This window comes from Artemia sp. Qi Xiang Cuo, chromosome 2 (genome assembly GCF_049724085.1).
Source record: "Artemia sp. Qi Xiang Cuo chromosome 2, ASM4972408v1, whole genome shotgun sequence".
Lineage (NCBI taxonomy): Eukaryota > Metazoa > Arthropoda > Branchiopoda > Anostraca > Artemiidae > Artemia > Artemia sp. Qi Xiang Cuo.
This window is the reverse complement of record NC_142795.1, coordinates 59,546,883-59,568,437: the sequence shown is the minus strand read 5'-3', so window position 1 is coordinate 59,568,437 and position 21,555 is coordinate 59,546,883. Positions and strand designations below refer to the sequence as shown.

Below are 21,555 nucleotides of genomic sequence, written 5' to 3'. Positions count from 1 at the left end.
CCATCAAATTGTATTTTCCATAATTTTCTTCCAAAAAACTAGACTTTACGGTCAAAAACCCTTATTAGCTTAGATTTTTCACTAGCAACTTGTCTACCCCCTACAAATTCGCTCATACACCCTTCTTCTAATTAACACCTCTCTTCCAAAACACTTTTCAGCCATTTATTGTTAAAATTTTTTAGTTAGACTCGTCCACACGGGTTTTTCGCTAGCAACTCGGCCTTCACTATAACTATGCCAATAAATCCTTCTGCCAATCAACCCATTTCCCCCGAGACACTTTTCAGTCATTTTTTTTTAAAAAAATTATATGTCAACTCATTCACGCGGGATTTTCCACAATTGAATCAAAGAGTCGACCTAAGTTAAATATTTTAACGAGAGAACTGTATATTCGTATATTCTCTTACAGGAAACTAGGTTGAATTGTCAAAACACTTATTAAATCATATTCTACAGAAAAAGTTTATTTTTCTATCCATACCTGGACTTAAGTTTCACCTATGAGCCAACTAATTGTATTTTCCATAATTTTTTTACAAAAAACTAGAGTTTACGGTCAAAAACCCTTATTAGCTTAGATTTTTCCCTAGCAACACGCCCTCCACTATAACTTCGCTACTACGTCCTTCTGCCAATCAACCCATCTCCCCCAAAACACTTCAGCCATTTCTTGTTAAAATTTTTTATTTCAACTCATCCAAACTGGGTTTTCGCTAGCAACTTGCCCTCCACTATAACTACGCTAATACATCCTTCTGGCAATCAACCTATCTCCCCCAAAACACTTTTCAGTTATTTCTTGTTAAAAAAAAATTATTTCGACTCATCCACACTGGTTTTTCGCTAGCAACTCAGCCTCCACTATAACTCTGTCAATACACCCTTCAGTCAATCATAAACTTTTCAGTCATTTATTGTAAAAAAAAAATTTATTTCAACTCATCCACATTGTTTTTTCGCTAGCAACTCGCCCTCCACTATAACTTCGCTAATACATCCTTCTCCCAATCAACCCATATCCCCAAAAACACTTTTCAGTCATTTCTCATTAAAATTTTTATTTCAACTCATCCACACGGGTTTTTCGCTAGCAACTCGCCCTCCACTATAATTTCGCTAATACATCCTTCTGCCATTCCTCTTAGTTGTAAACACCCACTTTGAAAAATTGGGATAACGAAACGTGACAAGAATATAAATACTCTTTGGTCAGGCAAGTTTCCCCTTAGTTGTAAACACCCGCTTTGAAAAATTGGGGGAACGAAAAGTGACAAAAATATAAATACTCTTTGGTCGGGCCAGTTTCCCCCTTAGTTGTAAACACCCGCTTTGAAAAATTTGGGGAACGAAAAGTTACAAGAATATAAATACTCTTTGGTCGGGGCCAGTTTCCCCCTTAGTTGTAAACACCCTCTTTGAAAAATTGGGGTACTGAAAGGTGACATGAATATAAAGACTCTTTGATCGGGCCAGTTTTCCCCTTAGTTGTAAATACCCGCTTTGAAAAACTGGGGGAATGAAAAGTTACAACCGGGATATTAAATAAGTACCATTTTTACATCCCCCTCAAAACTTAATTTCTCTTCCAAGCATTATATTAACTAAATACTTGCCATATTGGGACTTGTTCATTGTCTCGGGTATTTTACGATTTCTCATTTAGAATGTGTTACCTCCAAAATTGACTCCCCCACCCCCACTCCACCCCACCCCTGCCCCGAACAAATGGGGGAACGAAGGGAACGGTAGATCCTATTTTAAATTGACAATACATTTAAAAAGTTACTTGTGTTTTATACTGACCACATCGGAGAGGTAAAGCTAGGTCAAGTCACAATGTCATTCTATCGTTACTTTTCAATTAAGCTATTGAATACCTTTTACCAGTGTCTCTTGTAGGCGTCAAATCTATTAAGTATCTGAGCATATTCTTTGTATTGTTGATGCAAGCATCCCATTCCTCATTCTTTAATTACCCGTGAGGCATTTTTAACCAACGCAATACCTTTACGCAAATACCTTTTCGCAAAAAATTCGCAAATAGAGTTATTTTTACGTCACAATTTTCAACTTAAAACCATTCTAATTATAGTATCCCATTCCTCATACTTTAATTACCCGTTACGCTTTCTTAACCAACGCAATACCTTTAAGCAAATACCTTTTCGCAAAAAATTCGCAAATAGAGTTATTTTTACGTCACAATTTTCAACTTAAAACCATTCTATTTATAGCATCCCATTCCTCCTACTTTAATTACCCGTTACACTTTCTTAACCATCGGAAGTTTAATTTGCTTATTGAACTTAGAAGTAATTACCCTTTTCAAAAACATTAGTCGTTCTATTAATGAACCCGTGAAACGAAACCAGTCAGATTGCATCACACAATCTCGCTCCTAGTTCCAAAACGCGGGTGTTGCCTCAGAAAACCCGTCTGGTAAGGCATGTACCGTTCGTAGTAATAGGTGACTGACCCGTGGTAAGGCATATTACGCAATCACTTCTGAAAGTACTAGATAGCTTACTACTTTAGACTAGATTAATATTAATTTAAAATCTAAATATTAGATTTAAAAAGGCTACATTTACATCCAACTGACAAAATTACAGATTTTTACTCAAGATCCTGAAGAAAAACTAATATCTCAGAGAATTTCAAAAGAGGAGTATTTAGATTCTTTTTTTTTTTTTTTTGAAGAAACACACATGGAAACAATTAATTTTATATTTCTATTTTAGAGAAAACTTGTCCTTAATACCGTTGTACATTTAGCTTGATCTGCGTATTTCTTAATTTTATATTAAAATTATATAAAGCACTTATAGTGTTGTTATAGGTCTATTGTCACTTGTTCCTCAATTTTATTTTCGAATAAACAGTACTGCAGTGGCGGATCCAGGGGGGGGGGCAAGGGGGCTTCCCCCGCTAACGTAGTCTAAAGTAGTGTAATTTGCAAGATTGCGTTAATTAAACTTGCTCCTAGCGCAAGTCTATCGGATCAACCTATTTTGCGCCCCCCCCCTAAAAAAATCCTGGATCCACCCCTGCAGTATTGAAAAGGGAAAAAAACGTATGAGCATAGTAGGGATTTTCTTGACAAGACTCAAACAGTAGGTAGGCTGTGACTATTGTGCTAATCAGAAGCTCAGGTCAAAGTCTGGCTTTAAGAGCATAGCCGAAGAAGTTACCCCTTGAGGTTAGTTTAAAGGTGGAGGGAGCTTGGCTTGTAGCTCGTCGAGCCGGCTCGAATGGTCTGAACGACATAGGGTGTGCCACAAAGTTTAGAAGTCAATATTTGAAAACTAAGTATCAGCGTGGGGGGTATTTTATTTTTGATATACGGATCTTACTAAGAGAAAAAATAACAGTCTGACTTGTAGGGGATTCACGTACATCCTCAAGGGCTCTCCAGATAACTTCAGAGTTTCAAATGGTAACTCTGATAAAATGTTGCATAATTAAAATGCTGGAAAGAGGTAAGTACGTTTTGTCAAACAAATATTTTCCGACACTTCTGTCACAAAAATATTTGAATCTTCGGGTAAATTTGCGCTGAAATATGGTTGATGAGGTTCTTACGTGCTTAGAAAAAAGAATCTGGGATAAATGTCTGTTAAACAAGAATTTTACGAACCAAAGCTTTGTACTGTAAGAAAATCTAACAAATTCTTTTGAGTTCTAGGGGACACACGTCCCTCTTTCAGGAGATTAATTAAAAAAAACTTTTTCCACAAAATAAGTTTTTCAAAGAAAAGTAAAGAACTTCATTAAACCAAAAATAAGCAAAAATAAAATCAAATAATCTACCAAGCGTAAAACTACCGCAAACCAGCATCGATAATATAATGAAACCCAATAAGAGCAGAAATTAAAATAATTAACCAATTCAGTCTCCAAACGAGCACTAATGGATGTGTTTTGGGCTCAAAACCCCTCAGCATTCCCCTGGCTGTAGAATAATTTGTATTTAACTGAAAAAAATACAAATGTTCTTACTTTTATAACTTTAATAAATCAAATAATATTAACATTTTGATTACTAAATATCAGTATATGTATATTAAACTGACAATGCATATTCATTTGCATTTTTTTCAGTAAAGTGCAAATTTTGTTCTGGCCTTGGGAAGGCATAGGGGTTGTGAGCCCAACTTATGTTAATTTCTGCTCGTTTTGAGTTTGACTCGGTTATTCATTGTAATTTCTGTTCGTTTTGGGTTTCATTTATTTATCGATGCTGATTTGTGGTAGTTTCACGCTCGGTAGATTATTTAATTTTATTTTTGCTCATTTTTGGTTTAATGGAGTTTTTTACTTTTCCTTGAAAAACTTATTTTGTGGAAAAAGTGTTTTGAATTAATTTCTGTTCGTTTTATATTGACATAGTCTTCTCAGTGAAAAAGAAAATAATACTTTAAATCTTTTCGTTTATTTAAGAATTTAGAGTTTGGCCTGCTATTTGTATGCTGGAAAAAAATTTTCAGCAACTTTTAACAACATATACCCTTTTAAAAATCTGGACACAAATAGTAGTGTTTAATTTAGTTTCATACCTCCTCTAGTTGACCTGAAATAGAAAACTTGATATCATTCGCAAAACAATCTGTTTACTTTCTTTGATACCTTCAATACACTTACGCTATTTTGATTTTGGTTAAATTTTAAGAGCAGAAGTAGCCCCGAAAGTTTGAACATAATACCCTCAGTCGTTCTTGGGATATTGCTGAGATGCCTTATTGGGAATTAGCATTAATAATGTGAATTTTGATTTAATCTTAAGGCAATATTTCTTTTTTAAACATAATGCGCAAATGGTTGGGTGGGCGTGGGAAGGGGACTAGTTGCCCTCCAATCACGTTTAACTATTAAAAAGGGCATCATCCCTTTCTATTATCAATCGAATGAGCCCTTTTCGAAGCTCCCATGACAACTCCTTCGATACGAAGTGCCCTGGTCTAAACAACAACAACAACAAAAAATAATACATTATACCCAGATCGATCTTTACTATAAAAATGTCAAGCCTTACAATCACTTTCGACTGTTAAAAAGGGCACCAGGCCTTTCGATTTCCAATCGAATGAGCCCTTTTTGAAACGATAACGCTTTCTATAAACAACTTATATGCCCCTAGGGCATAAATTACAACCCTTACCCTAAAGGCTGTTAGGGTGGTTGTCATCCTCTAAGACCTAATTTCCAGAACTTTCAACTACGTTAAACAAAATGGCTATCTCAAAATTTTGATTGGATGTGTTTTTCACACTTTCAATAAAAATCTTATATGCCCCCAGGGCATAACTTACAACCCTTGCCCTGACGGCTCAGGGGGTGTCATTCTCAAAGACCTAATTTCCAGAACTTTCTTGTACGTTGAACAAAATGGCTATCTGAAAATTTTGATTGGATATGTTTGGAGGAATGGTGGGCGTGAGAGGGGGCTAGTTACCGTACAATCACTTTCAACTATTAAAAGGGCACTAGCCCTCTCAATTTCCAATTGAATGAGTCCCTTTGGCAGTTTTGCGACAACTATATCTATAACAGCCTTACATGCCCTCAGGCCATAACTTACAACCTTTGCCCTTGAGGCTCTGGGGTGTTTGTCATCCTTAAATACATAATATACAGAACTTTTAACTACGTTAAACAAAATGGCTTTCTCTAAACTTTGATTTAATGTTTTTGGGGAAATGGTGGGCGTGAGAGGGGGATAATTTACTCTCCACTCACTTTCGACTATTAAAAAGGGCAATTTCCATTTCTAATCAAATGAGCCCTTTTTGAAATTTTTACAACAACTTTCTATATAGACCTTATATGCCCCCAGGGCATAACTTACAACCCTTGCCCTGGGGGCGCTGAGGGGGTTATCATCCTAAAAGACCAAATTTCCAGAACTTTCAACTACGTTGAACAAAATGGATATCTTAAAATTTTGGTTGGATGTGTTTGGGAAAATGGTGGGCGTGAGAGGGGCGTCAGTCGTTATCCAATCACTTTCGACTATTAAAAAGGCACTAGGCCTTTCAATGGCCAATAGAGTGGACCTTGTTTGAAGTTTGTATAACAACGCCTTCTATAAACACGTTATATACCCCCAGGGAATAAATTTCAACCCTAGCCCTGATGGCTGTGAGGGGAGGGGTTGTCATCCTTATAGACCTAGTTTCCAAAACTTTCGACTACTTTGAAAAAAATGGCTATTTAAAAATTTTAATTGGATGTGTTTGGGGAAAAGGTAGGCGTGAGGGGGGGGGGGGGGGCAGTTGCTCTCAAATCACTTTCGATTGTTAAAAAGGGCACTAGCCCTTTGAATTTCAAATCGAATGAGCCCTTTTTTAAGTTTCTAAGACAGATTTCAATAAAAACCTTATATGCCCCCAGGGCATAACTTATAACCTGAAGACTGTGGGGGGAGTGTCCTGCTCAAAGGTATAATTTCCTGAACTTTGAACGTCGTGGGACATATTGGCTATCTCAAATTTTTTATTTGGTGTGTTTGGGGAAATGATGGGCGTGGAAGGGGTGTTAGTTGCCTGCCAATCACTTTCGACTATTAAAAAGGGCACTAGCCATTTCAATTTCCAATCGAATTAGCCCTTTTTTAAGTTTCTACGACACCACGTTCTATAAAAAGCCTTGTTTGCCCCCAGGGCATAACTTACAACCCTTGCCCTGAGGTCTGTGGGGGGGGGGGGTTGTCATCCTCAAAGACCTAATTTCCAGAACTTAAAACTACGTTGAATAAAATGGCTATATAAAAATTTTTATTGGCTGTGTTTTGGGAAAAGGGGGGCGTGAGAGGGGGGCTAGTTGCCATCCAATCACATTCGACTATTAAAAATGGCACTAGTCCTTTGAATTCCAATCGAATGAACACTTTTTGAAGTTTCTACAATAATGCCTTCTATACAAACCAAATATGCCCCCAGGGCATAATTTACAACACTTGCCCTGAGGGCTGTGGGAGAGTTTCCTCCTCAAAAAACATAATTTTTATCTGGAAATCAACTACGCTGAAAAAAATGGCTATCTAAAAATTTTGATTGGATGTGTTTCCTGAAATGGTGGGCGTGGAAGGGGTGTTAGTCGCCTTCCAATCACTTTCGACTATTCAAAGGGCACAAGCCACTCCAATTTCCAATTGAATGAACTGATTTCGGAGTCTCTACGTCAACTTCTTCGATATGAAGTGGCCTGGTCTAAAGGAAAAAAAATAATAAATAATGCTTTATGCCAGCATCATTCTCATATGCCCCAGGGCATAACTTAAAACCCTTGCCCTGAGGGTTGTGGGGGAGTGTCCTCCTAAAAAATATATTTTCTATCTGGAAATCAAGTACGCTGAACAAAATGGCTATCTCAAAATTGTGATTGGATGTTTCTGGGGGAATGATGGGCGTGGAGGGGGGGGGGGCTAGTTGCCCTCCAATCACTTTTGACTATTAAAAAGGGCACTAGCCACTCCAATTTCCAATCGAATGAGCCCTTTTCGAAGTTTCTACGACAACTCCTTCGATACGAAGTGCCCTGAGTATGGAAAAAAAAAAAAAAATAATAATACATTGTGCCAACATCGTTCTTTACTTAGGCAGCGCGATTGCACTGCCTATGATAATTGTGAGTAACTTTTAATTTAAAGTGGTATCGCCAAGAATGTTACATTTTTGAAATCTACAATGAAAAAAGCAGGCTTTGGCTGAAAAAGATTTTAAGAGGCCGATTTATTTTCGTTATGAGGCTTATGCCTTTGCTTTTACCCTTACGTTCTTATAAATCCTTACAGGAGCATTTGCCAAACAATTTTGTTTTTATACAAAATCATCTTCTTTTCCTTGTAAATTTGAAATGTTTCACTGCAGTTTTAGAAATACATTCAGAAATGCCAGGCTGAAAATTCAATGACAAAATTAACTCACAAAAAGATGAAGCTAAAATGAGCTTTCGGGTAGAAAAGGGGCGAACATTGTGTATCCGGTAGTGATAACGTGCGTGTAACTGAACCACCGTGTAACTGAACCACAAGTAACTGAACCCCTGTAACTGAACCACCGTGTAACTGAACCATCGTGTAACTGAACCACCGTGCAACTGAACCCCCGTATAACCGAACCCCCGTGCAGCTGAATATATATGAATATATATATATATATATATATATATATATATATATATATATATATATATATATATATATATATATATATATATATATATATATATATATATATATTCAACCCTCGTGTAACTGAACCACCGGGCAACTGAACCCCATTTAAATAAACCCTCGTGTAACTAAACCCCCGTGCAACTCAACCCCATTTAACTGAACCCATGTAACTAAACTCCCATGTAATCAAACCCCCGTGTAACTGAACCCCCGTGTAACTGAACCACCGTGCAACTGAAGCACCGTACAACTGAACCACCGTGCAACTGAACCACCGTGCAACTGAACCACCGTGTAACTGAACCACCGTGCAACTGAACCACAGTGTAACTGAACCATCGTGCAACTTTATTGTGCAACAATATCTTTTACACTAACGGGAAAATATTAAAAAAACTCAAATAAATGTCACCTCCAGGACTTCATCCCAAGTAGCGTTTGCCCTCGTCCTGAAGTCAGCGATAGCTTTCGGCATCTTGACAGTTGAGGAAGTTTTATCTTCGTTTTCCAACCAGTAATTGACTCGAATTAGTGAGACTATTTCGTTTTGATCAATTTCAGGAGGTTCAACAAACGCTCATCTGGAACATTGCTAAAAGGTATCGAGAAGATTAGTGATGTGAACTTTCGCAGTTCTGGGTACTTCGTATCGCCGCCGCAAGTCTTCAGACCAGGCATCTTTTTCCAGTACCGCTCTTCTGGCTGTTCCTCAACTAAGGTATCTCCCAAATGAAGCTCACATCAGTCATTGCCTGTGATCTCTATTCTACGTCTGTTTTTTGGAGGGAACACTTCTCTATTAGAACAGGAGGTCTCACAAATCGTGGTCTCAGAGATTTAGGTTTGGAATTACTTGCAGTACAAATTTCATAAATTTACTCTTCAAACTTGAACCGGTCTTTGATCTAATTGATTAGGACTATGTAGTATTCTCAACAAGACTGGTAAAAGAGATCAATGTTATCACGTGGGTCTTGAGAATCTTTGAGTTCTTGCAAGGAAACGGTGGCAGTTCTTCCCGCATTTGTCTGGGTTAAAGGCAGGTATTCACATGAATCTGTCAGTTCACGCTTTTTATGTGGAAACTTGGAAAGGCGCAATTTTGCACTAGAATTTTTTCTTTTCTTCAACTACAAAGTCTAATGCCCACGTAAGTGCACAAAGAGAAGTTTTCCCAGATATTATTCCGAAGGATCCAATCCTAGAAAATTGTGGCCGGAGAATGTTTTTCTTCCGAATTTTGCCATCCTCCCTAGAAAAATAACTCCAAGACCCAGGATCTACCCGTGTCTCACCTCGCATGTCATGCTGTAGTAGGTATGATGTCCATACCTGTCCATGTAACATTCTTAACTGTGCGGGCCGAGGGTTTATTTGAAGAGCAACAACAATCTTGGGGCAACGACATATCAACATAGAATCTTTTGAATTGTAGTAATGATAAGGTTACAATGCAGTTTGTTCATCCCTAGTTATCTCGCAAAAAGAATCTCAGCCAAATATGAAGTGAGCGTTGTTACAAGATTTTGAGGCGAAATTCTTTAAAAAGCTGAGATTCGTCATAAGAGTCTTGTTCACAGACAACACATTGATAATGAAGGTGTTTTGCATCGGCAATAAAGATGACCGATCTTTAAATATGGACGGACAAGATAGTGAAGATGAGGGACGAAGTATTCAGCCTTAATTAAAGGGAGAAAAGAACTGTTGAATCTCTTACGATGGTATTTTTCATCATTCACCTTATGGCCTGGATTCTGCTTCCTGTGACCTTAACCTGAATCTAAAAAGGATTTTATAGAGGAAAAAACCACTGAATATAGAGAAAGTCCTGTAGACAGGAAAAAATAACGCCTAAGTGAAAAAATAACGCCTAAGCGAAAAAATAATACTTGGGTTTGGAGCAATGATTTATGAATGACGCAAATTTTAGAAACGATATTACAAACGGGCTAAAATCTCAGGTGGTAGAAATTCATAAGAAGGTTCTCTAATCTTTGAAAAGCACATGAAAAATACCTAGGTTTAAAAGATTTATATATAAAAATATAGTAGAAAGCAATTGTTTAAAAAGTATAAGAAACGCTTTTGTAAATATATAATTTGTTTTAGCTATTTTTTAATGGAGGTCACTTTCCTAACACACCTCGTATCATTCGTCTAACAATATGCTGGTTTTAACAGTCCACACCTTTATTAGGATTCTGCCGAGGGGAGGGTCCATTGCTCAAAAATGATGTGATTCAAAACAGAAATGTCATTATATGTCTTGTACTTTTACATTTTGTGTAACATATTTTAAGTGGATGAATTCAACAAGTACCGTCCTTTCTTCTGTGTTTACGGAGAAAGAATATACCATAAGACGTCCTTTCCTTCTCCCCCCCCCTGATTTTACCATTTAACCGCCGTTATTTAATTATGGCTGTTTAGGCTATAATTTGAGGAAGTACACGTTACAATTACCCGTTTACAGGTACTGCTGTAGTGTTCCATTGTCTGTGAAGATGACAGCCACATTCAGTACTATGTCTGTTGGTTGTTCGTAGGAGATGTTAGCGTGGACGCGACATTAAATGTTAAAAGCCAGAATAGTTGGCAAGAATCCTTAATATGAAACGTGAAGAATGAAGATCGACAGTAATGTTTGCCAAAGAGTAAGGAGTAAAACAAAAATAATAATTATTGCACTTGCCTCCTAATGCAATAGAAATAGAAAATCGTTATTTCCCCTGCTTTTTGGAAAGAGTGAAAAGTTAAAAATTAAGACTTGAAATGAAAATCAGGGCCGTTCAAGACTTAAAAGCCGTCCTTGAATGGTTATAAAATGTCCAACGCTTTCTTTTTAGTCTTGGAAATTACAATTTTTGCCATTGTCGCATTTTCAGTGTCGTAGGAATAGCTTAGTTTCAATTTCATTTGGAGGATTTTTTTTTTTTTTTTTTTTTTTTTTTTTTTTTTTTTTTTTTTGTCAGTACCGGTATGATTTGTTTGCTGACGATATGATGTCTGGTAAAAAAAGAAGAAAAAAGTTGCGTTGCTAGAAATAATCTTGAGCCTTTCACATACTCAAATTACACAAACAAGAAGGCGAGTAAAAACAAGGGGCATAAAAAGAAGTTTATTATATTGTTTATTTCTACTTGTAGAATGTACTTCGGGAGCTTGAGCAGAAAAAGCCACAATTAGATGATCTGGTAGAAGCAGCTGAAGGACTAAAAAAGGATAGTGCTAGACATAATACACATGGAAAAGGTACATAGAATTCGTTTTGAGTACCTTTTTTTTCTGTTCATTTAATCCTTTTGTGTACTGGCTAGGCAAGTACCAGCTACCATGGAAACAAAAATATAGCTAGTAGAGAAGATTATTTTCCATAAATGAAATAAACAATTATTTTTGCATAGTGGTGGATAATTCTTTGTTCTTAGAAAAAAGATGACGGTTTCGGAGAAATTAGCTTTCGCAGCTTGGACAACTGGTACAGGAAATAATGTTACCTTTTTTTTAATGAAGCATAGTATATGCATTCCACAAAGACGACACGCGTAGAATAATTGTACACTATAGATAAGTTTATAAGTATTACTCCTTATTTAAAAGCTTGTTTTTTTTTCAATTGAGAGTAAAGAGAGAAATTAAACCTTTAAACGAGCAGAACTTACTCCGCACTTCAGAGAGGTGTCCCTCGCCTTCATCCCCTCACTGTTTACACTAAAGTTCTGTGGTGTCTTTTTGAAAGCACTTCCAAATGTAACAAATATAGCTTACTTACTTTTACTTGTGGCGGCAATCAGGCGTTACGACTTTGTCCGGCTTCGAAGATCCATCGAATATGCATCTTGGGAATGGAGTTTACTCCAAGGTCCCCTGTCTTGCGAGCACCCGGAGCGTGTTAGCTATCACCTTGCTCAGCGGGAAGCTTGGTCGCTCTTTCTTTTCGTTAAAAAACAAAACAGTTTTTTAGTCGATTTCTGTTCACTCAAATCCTGTTCTCAGTGTTATCCTAGATATAACGAGAGCTACCTCCTGTTAACCTCCGGTTTTACACTAAGGTTTACTTTTTGTGTAGCACTGCGTCGATAATAGGGGCTCGTTTAGTTTTTGTGCTCTGGAAACAAAGTGATATTTTAAGAGATAAACTGTCGCTTCCCGTAATAAGTTTGGAGTTTTCTTCCCCTCAGTGCCCACACTGCACGCTTCATCCTTGTTCCCCTAAATTATACATTCTTCCAAATGAAGGGTGGTCAAAGCTTAAATCTGTTTTCGTCCCAATGATCATCCAATTCATATGAACACCTCTCACAGAAAGTTTGACTTGGTCTGCCCAGAAAAAAATTAGAGGTCCACTCTCCATGAAATAATCCGCCCGTCTCCACACTAACAGTGTTCGCAACTATGTGAACTCTAGAACAGTTATTAAATGAACAGTTTATAGGGATGAAGGTTTTATTGCGTGTCAGTATGACTTCTACGACTAGGGGGCTTAGAAGTATCGTTTTAATTGTTCCCTCAGTTTTTATTTGATAACATTTCAGCAGTTCTCGGGCCTTTGTTGTTATTTTTCGGGACAAAAGTCAAAATTTTGTACTTTGGTGTGGTTTGATCCCTTTTTTTTTACGTAAAAACACCACCAGATCTTTGAAATTTCCGTCGTAAATTTTAGCCGTAAATCATAATTATTTGAAAAAAACTACGTTTTCTAAAGAGTTAAAGAGGCTGAGTTACAAGGTCGAACCTTAAAACATAAAGGGATTAGGAGGAAAAGTTGAGGGGCGGCCGCCCCCCCAACCCCCCGGTTTCGCAGCCTTTAAATAAAAAAAATTTTTTTTTTAACTGAAAGTAAGGAGCGACATTAAATCTTATAACGAACAGAAATTATTCCGTATATGAAAGGGGCTGTGCCCTCCTCAACGCCTCGCTCTTTACGCTAAAGTTTTTATTGTTTAAAAAAAAGAGTTGTAAGAAAGTCAAACTTTAGCGTAAAGAGCGAGGCGTTGAAGAGGGAACAGCCCCTTTCATATACGGAATAATTTCTGATCGTTTTAAGATTTAATGTCGCTCCTTACTTTCAGTTAAATTTTTTTTTTTTTATTTAAAGGCTGCGAAAGCGGGGGGTTTGGGGGGAGGCAGCCCCCCAACTGTGCCTTCTAATCCCTGTACGATTTAAGATTCGACCTTGTAACTCAGCCTCTTTAACTCTTTAGAAAACATAGTTTTTTTCAAATAATTTCTGCACGTTTTTGTACAGTTTATTACTTATTATTGCTTGACTAACTGTTAGCTGATTTGACAGCTTGCGGGCTTGCGGGTTCTTATAGGAAAACGAGGTTTTTCGTAAATTCGGGGGATAATTTTTTCGGTCTGAAAATATCAAAAGGCCCTAACAGGTCGAATTCTGCTTCGAATGAGTCCTCATTCACCCGGATCAGTTGCCAACTGTGGCCTGTAGGCGTGGCTAACAAAAAAAAAAGAGAAATGAACTTTAAGTGGCTATATTTGGTTTTTTGAAAATAGGGAAGGAGTGATCGGATTGAGCTGAAATTTCGAGGATAAGCTCCCGGGCCGTACAAAAGCTTGCCGTCTAAATTTCAGCCCAATCGGACAACGTTGACGGGGGGCTGTGGTGGGAGGGTCGAAACTTCCGATCCAGTTTACCCCATGAAGATAAAGTCGGAGGAGGATGAAATTTTGCACGTTTCTTAGTTTGAGCTTGGGCTACAAAATGCGATTACCGCCGTCTCTCTGCAACCTCTAGGACCTGAAATCGCTTAACATTGTGGTGGGTCACCTCTTTATAGAGGCACAAGTGTGCCTCCTTGATTTACTGCTACGGTTTTTATATGGTCACCCCTTGAGGAATAAGCAACCAAACACGCGTGACCGTGCTTTTCTAAAAAAGAAAACAGACAAACAGAAATTTCGTATTTTTGTACGTTCGGATTGTACGTTCGGGGCTCCCATGTATGTTGAATATCATTATGTAATTTTTTGTCATAAATTACAGTAGTATTTAGACTTTTACAGTTGGGGGAGGTGGAAGGGGGCATTTGCCAAATTCTTTTTTGCAGTGATTTTGTTCGTTTTAGGTGTGATTTGAATATCCAATTTAAGACGGACTCGTTTTAAGATTTATTTATTCATTTATATTAGTATCTATTGTATGTTTGTTTGCTATGATTGTTTATTTAATTTCTAATTGCTGTTGATTTATTTTGTTCTTTAATAGTAATTTCTGGTCGGTCCAAGTTTGAATTATTATAGGAATTTATTTCTGCTCGTCTTAAGTTTAGTATGACTCTTTACTATTCTTTGAAAAAATTCTTTTTCGGAATTTTCTTTTTTTTATTAACTCAAAATAAATGATCATATCACAAACGTTTAGTCATAAATCCCGAATTAATTGCCGAACCTAAAACGAACAAAAATCACTACAAACAAGATCTTGGTGACTGCCCCTTCCACCTCCCCCCACTCTAAAGGTTTAAACACTAGTGTTTCATTTGTGTTTTATTGAAAGCTATATGTGTATTTGACAGTTTTTGGAGAAAGCCCAGCAAGTGAAGATTTTATTTCAATGCAATTTTTTTTTCAATGTTGCAAGTAGGCCTACAAAAGAAAACATTTTTTATAAAGTTGATAAAGTTTTTTATCAACTCCTTTTTTTAAAGTTGATGCAAATATGCCTATTGATTTAGTATGATATACCCCTCGACATTTCCCAAAGTTTCACCTTAATGTCCTTAGCCTTTTCAGACACATTGGAACAAAATATTTCTCCTTTTCCTACGATAAATCCTGCATGTAAACAACGAGCAAATTGCATAATTTATAAGCCTTGCCCCAGGGCCATTGGGGGGGGGGAAGGAGGCATCCCTGAAAGTACAGTGTTAGACCTTTTGACTAGTTTGAAGAAAATGACAGTTCCAAAACCTTGATCAGGGTTCAGCAGAGGATGCACTTAAAAAGGGCAAAGAGGGGGTGGGGGGCTGTTTGCCTTCCGATCTCTCTTCAACATCTACTCAAAATACCTTGAAAGTTTCAACTTAGTTATCTTAAAGTTTCTCCTTAATACCCTAAGTGTTATTGGAGGCCAAGGATCAAACATACCCTCGTTTTGAACAAAAATCCTAATATGTTAACAATGGACAGCTTGCATAGCGTGTAGCCCTTGCCTCAGAGGCTAGGGGGGTGTTAACCTTGGAGGCATAGTTATTTGACATTTAAATTTTTTTGAACAAAATGGCTATCTCAAATTTTGATCTGATGCGTTTAGGGAAATCTAGTTCTCTTAAAAAGAGAAGTAGAACTTTCGATTTGCAACTGAATGAAGTCCCTCCAATGTTTAAACAACCACCGTTTCCATAAAAAGTGTATATGTTAACAATGGACAACTAGCATAACTTACAGCCCTTACCCGGGGGGGCTGTGGGGGGTTTTGTCAACCCGGGAGGCATAGTTATTTTCTACTTGGACTATTTTGAACAAAACAGATATCTAAAAATTTTGATCGGATCCACTTGGGGAAAACAGGGCGTAGGGAGGGGGAGTCTGGTTGCCCTCCGATCACTTTGACTCTCAAAAAGGGTGCTAGAACTTCGGGTTTCCAATCGAATGACTCCCCTCGGAAGCTTATGCAAGCATCTCTTTCATAAAACCTTACGTGTTAACAATGAGCAACTTGCATAATTTACAACCCTTGATCCAGGGGCTGAAGGGGAGGGGGCTGCGTGTCAAACCCGAAAGGATAATTATTTGACCTTGGGACTATTGTGAACAAAATGGATATCTCAAAATTTTGATCAGATGTATTTGGCGAAAAGAGGGCATGGGGGCGGGCTAGTTGACTTCCGGTCACTTTTGAATCTTAAAACGACACTATAACTTCTGACACTATAACTTCCGATTTCCAATCGAACAAGTCCCCTCCGAAGCTTATACGACCATCCCTTCCATAGGAAGTGCCTCTGAGAAAAATAATGAACAAATAAGCAGTAAAACATTGAAGCATCTGATATATATTTTTTTTTTAATTTTTCCTTCATTACAAGCTTGGAGAAAATTCTCACATACATTCTTTATTACTTTTTTTCTGAAGCATTTTGATTCTAGCATGGGGGGGGGTGAACTTTAAAAGCCATTTTGAGGACTCTTTTGGCCGTCAAATGCAATTTTGTATTTTTTTTTTTTTTGTAATTCTTTGGGGGTTCCAAGCGAGGTCTCATGCATGTTAGCTCAGCAAGTCAGGTGGATATGCCTCAAGACGCGCTTCACCCTCTGTGCATGCCTGTTTGTATCTGTCAGTGATTTCGGAACTGAAAAAAATACAAGACCTTCTCTTTGGTTTGCCCCAATTCAAAATAAAATAAATCTGAGGTAATGCAAATAATTATCAAATAAGTTATTTTTGATGAATTGATTCTTTTATTCCAACCTAGAAGAAAATCCCTCAAAACTACTTTTTTCTTTTAAAGTAATATGGAGAACAGCGATTGCCACTGAAAGAGTACTTTAAAACTTTAATTTTTCAAACTTTTTTTTGACATAAATTTGGTCTTTTCTGTTCATAAGTTCGTTTTAGTCGGGTTTTTCAATAAATAATTTTTTGCTGCACTCATTAATACCTAAACTTATTTTTTTATGATTATAAGACTTTTTTTTAACTGTCAATTTTAGAAATGTCTCACTTATTTGCTGCGTTTCGGTAGACAGGACGTACACGCACACGCACTTTTGTGCCCACATATAAACTTCTTAGCAATCAAATGAAGTTCATGCAAAAATTTGACCTATTGTAATTTTTATTTACGCATATTAAAAATTCAAAATGCTTAGCTTTTCCATGAAAATTTTCATAATTTTTTTGCTAGAAATTTACTTTTTTATAGCTTTGCCGAACTATTTTATTTTTCATAATTTAGTTACTCATAGAGAGGCTTAAGAATCATTGAAGAGATGGGAGCAATAATATTGCCCGAAGACTTCTTTTTTTGTGTAATCTAGGACTGAAGCCAAAACTAGGGACCATTTATATCCCTATTGATATTAGAGACGTCTTTTCCAGTTCAGATAGCCTTTTGCTTTGGCTGTGAAGTGCCTAGAAATGTTGGAATGTAAATATAATATCCAGTATCTCTTGGGGAATAAACAAATCTGCCAACCGTGTGTGGAGAATCATTTATTTTTAATAACAGTTGATTTCCTCTCTATAACGAAGACATTGTTGTACACGTAACTAGATAGCTCATTTTGCACTTTTTCTGAAAATGAATTGTTGTACTTCTGAGCCATCTAGTGTGTCTTTAATGACAAGCTTTGGCCTTTCGTAACGTTTGCAGGGGAGAGGGGGGCTATGAGACGCCTGGTATAAGAGAGCGCAAAAAGACTTCATATTTTTTTTCTTTTTTCATAGGTTCAAGGCACTTGATTGACTTAACTTCGCAGAATCACAAAGATATTTCCTGAACATAGGGTTAATTTTAAGAGTCGTCAAAATGTGTTATTTTTTTCTGTTTAACAGAATAATTCTTTTTTAGTCATATTGACAGATGGGTATATATATATATATATATATATATATATATATATATATATATATATATATATATATATATATATATATATATATATATATATATATATATATATATATATATATATATATATATATATATATATATATATATATATATATATATATATATATATATATATATATATATATATATATATATATATATATATATATATATATATATATATATATATATATATATATATATATATATATATATATATATATATATATATATATATATATATATATATATATATATATATATATATATGGTTTGCATATCTTGGGCCTAGTCCAAAATTAAAGTACAAAAGAGGTATAGAAGAAATCAACTAAAATTTATATTCACCGTGTTTATATCTAATGCTGTTATTTTGCTAGACAATTTTAGATAAATCTGTTTTTTTTGTCCGGACACAATTTGATCGGCCGTTTGGAAGGCAGCTTAGGTGTAAAAATTAGATATTTTCTCCTCATCCATTAATATTTGAATTGCCATCTTATGTCTTAAATCCTTTAAATCCATTGTTCGTGAGGATAAGGATTCGAGTTTTGGTGTCGCGGGTTATTTGGTTTCGAAGAGGGGTCAGCGGTGTAACTCTGTAAGCTCAGCCAGAGTCGCCCAGCTCCGAATGGGTACCTGGAGAAATCTGGAAGGGAGAACGCGGGAAGTGTTGGAGGATTTGCCCCCAACCACGTATTGCACTGCCGACCGAAGGTCAGGAGATCTGTACCTGCGCTACGACGACCATTGGTCAGCATGCGTAAAAGTTTTTTTTTAATAAGTTTATGTCTTACATTGAGCTACAGCCTCAAACTGTAAGCTTTTACTTACCGCGTGACAAGGTCTTTGTGTCTTGATTCTCAATGTCTGTTTAGAGCACTTCAGAAAGACTATTCTTAGATAAAATTTGCTTCATTTCACAGAAACCAAATATATAAAGACTTGTAGTTATTGAAATTTTAAATTGTTCCCCATCCTGTGTTTCTATGATCGAGGTGGTAATCCCTGTATGTATCTTGTAGTTTTCAAGTCTTTTGAGATGTACTTACTTGTACTTTTTGCGGGACCTGACGCGAACGCCTTACCCGGAAACTTGAGTTAAAATTTGTGTGTATACCTTTTAAGATCCCTCGCTGCCTGGCAAATGACGTTATTAAGTTTGTATTGTTTTACATAATTTGCATATCTAATACTTAACATTATTACTAACTCAATAAGTATTTACTTTTTTTTAAATGTCTACTGAACGCGTTGGCTTTCACTTTTCGAATTACCCAAGTCCAGTATGTTTTCTGAGAAAAACACCTTTATTTTTCACATGTAATCCTGATGAGTAAATATTTCTGGAGCCCCATTTGAACATCTGTTGTCTTTGATTGTACGTCCATGAAGGTGGCATAGGAGTCTCCTAAAGCTGAATTCTCTAAACTTCCCAAGGATTAATGAATATGAACAATAAGAATTTCTGAATTCAATGCCCAGTTTTTTTTTTTTTTTTTTTTTTTTTTTTTTTTTTTTTTTTCAGCTACGAGTGGTTAGTTGTCTGAAGATAAATGGGACATCTTGTAGATGTTCTTTAGGGAGAATATTTTTCATGTGATTTTGCGTTGCTGATCTTAGTTTGTGGTTTCATCCATTTTTTTAGTTACGGTTCTTTCATTTCTTTTTTTTTTTTAATTATCCCTCTTGTCTAATTTTATTCTAGATCTCGATTTTTCCCTTGCACAGAATGCTATATACCATGTGAGGACTGTGTTACGAGGTATTTTGGTGGCTACTTTTGAGCATAATTTTATGTTTTATACTAATATGATGATTCTCAGTCTGCATGGAACGTTTTTGTTTTGAACATCAGCTGAGAAACCAGAATTATATGGTAGATCAAAAGCTAGTCCTTAAATGTTTCAGTTTTTCTTTAGACTTTCAAAAATTGATTAAAATCTTCAAAATTTTGAAGTTTATGAGATTGATAATCTCGTGCATCAATGAGCTACTAAATATCTTGATGATAATTTTCGATTTTAAGGCCAGTTAATTGCCATAAGTGCTACAAAATATAAGATTATACTTATATTTAAAGAGATTAAGTTGGACAAGTGAAGGGACAGACATGTGGTGGGGCTTTATCTACTACCTGCCTCAAGCCCGGAGTGAAACAATAAAAAATAAATAATAAAAGAATATACAAAGAAATAACTTTAAAGAGGAAGAACAAATTCAAACTACCAACCAAAAACGAACAGAATATTTTTATGAGTTATTAAGATTCAAAAGTTTCAATTGTGGGATGTATAACTAGCTAAGGTCTAAGAAAGAGTGAAGCTTCATGAAAAATTGAGAACCGTAGTTGCGTGTCTTCACGAGTGACTAACAATGCTTTTGTCGTTTCAGTTAATGTAGCTTGTCTAGAACTTTGTATTCCTCTGCTATTAAGTATACAAAACACTCCTAGAAAGTCTTTACGTTTAAGTCACCGCATTGCAAAAGAATCATGCTATGAAACTTCGTTAAAGCCATTTTATGTCGAATTAACGAGTTGTCAAACTTCACGAATCAAAAATTGCGTTTTTCAGATTTTCATCAGTGTTGTCAGATATCCGGTTTAAGATCGTGCCGCCATAAAAGAGACAATGTATAGAAGGTATCATTTTTCGAGCAAAAATGAGCCGATGACGAAAAAAAGAATACTTAAGGAAAAATGCTGATCCAAATATGTAAGGCACCACAATAAGAATTTGCTTTGTTTATTTTAAGGGTACTGTGGTACTTGTGATAAACGAAGTTTTATCAAAAGTATTGAGATAAAATTAATTAATCAATGAACTTACATATGAACTTATAACTTATTAATTATGTTTTATTGAAGAATAAAAAAAAAAGAAAAAGATTTTCAAAATGTTTACTTGCATTTTCTCCGTCATTCAATCATTTTGTGCGTCTATAAATATTCTTTTATGTAAATGAAACAAAAAAATGTATGGTGTCTTTTTTAAGTCTAAGAAAATAAAATTTATTATTCATTTTTGATTTAAAAGCCACGCCCACAGCTAACATGAAACAAATTATTATCTCGGAGTCCGTATGCTTTAACCCCATTTGCTTTGTTTGTACGAGAGACGGCTTGTTGAGAAAGCAACAGCTTAAATTTTTCCTAGATTTGGACTTATTTTCCCTGTGCAAATTTTAGGTACATAATTTTTCTGCAGTCTTATGGTTTTAATATTTCAACGTAGACAATTTAACAAATATTCGATATCTGAGTTTCGGTTTGATCCATCTATCAAATTATATTTTTAAAATTTGCTATGTATTTGTTTTTAGATAGAAAATTGTGTTGAAAATACGTCAGAAATTTGCGAAAATCGGAAGATTCTCCTGCTCTTTTTTTTTTTAGCAAGTTTGGACCATTCTCTTAAAAAACTCTAAGTAATGTCATAATCCTCGTTCTGTGAATGGATATATCTAAAACATCCATTAATATAAGTATCGATATCTTTCGGTGATAGTTATATCTTTAACCTTCTTGCAAAACTCTATTTTTCAGGGAATAGCAACCAGAAGTTATTCATTTACTGAATATCTGTATCTATAGACTTTCGAATTTTACTTGGCTCCTCGTCCTTGCATAATCTCGATTTCATTTGCATTCATTCCAGCCCTTTTTAAGTTCTTTTCTTATGTAGGATTTAAATCCTTGCGACTGGGTCAATATTTACTGACGTAGTAGATTTAATCCTAACTTCAGTTTGAACGTTCAGTTATAAGTCTTCTCTTGAATAATGTTACCAGTCA

The 21,555-nt window shown here is 35.9% G+C and overlaps 1 protein-coding gene across 4 annotated transcripts in view; it reads left to right on the top strand.

The window, feature by feature from the left end:
- Window positions 1–21,555, top strand: part of LOC148955446 (dystrophin, isoforms A/C/F/G/H-like) — a 504,509-nt gene that overhangs the window by 307,257 nt on the left and 175,697 nt on the right. For 3 of the 4 annotated variants that reach the window (XM_089102277.1, XM_089102291.1, XM_089102295.1), the window contains 2 exons: window positions 11,332–11,437; window positions 19,469–19,525. In XM_089102277.1, coding sequence (XP_088958403.1) covers window positions 11,332–11,437; window positions 19,469–19,525 — 163 coding nt within the window. The remainder of the gene's footprint in view (window positions 1–11,331; window positions 11,438–19,468; window positions 19,526–21,555) is intronic. The other variant, XM_089102283.1, reaches the window with a different exon arrangement.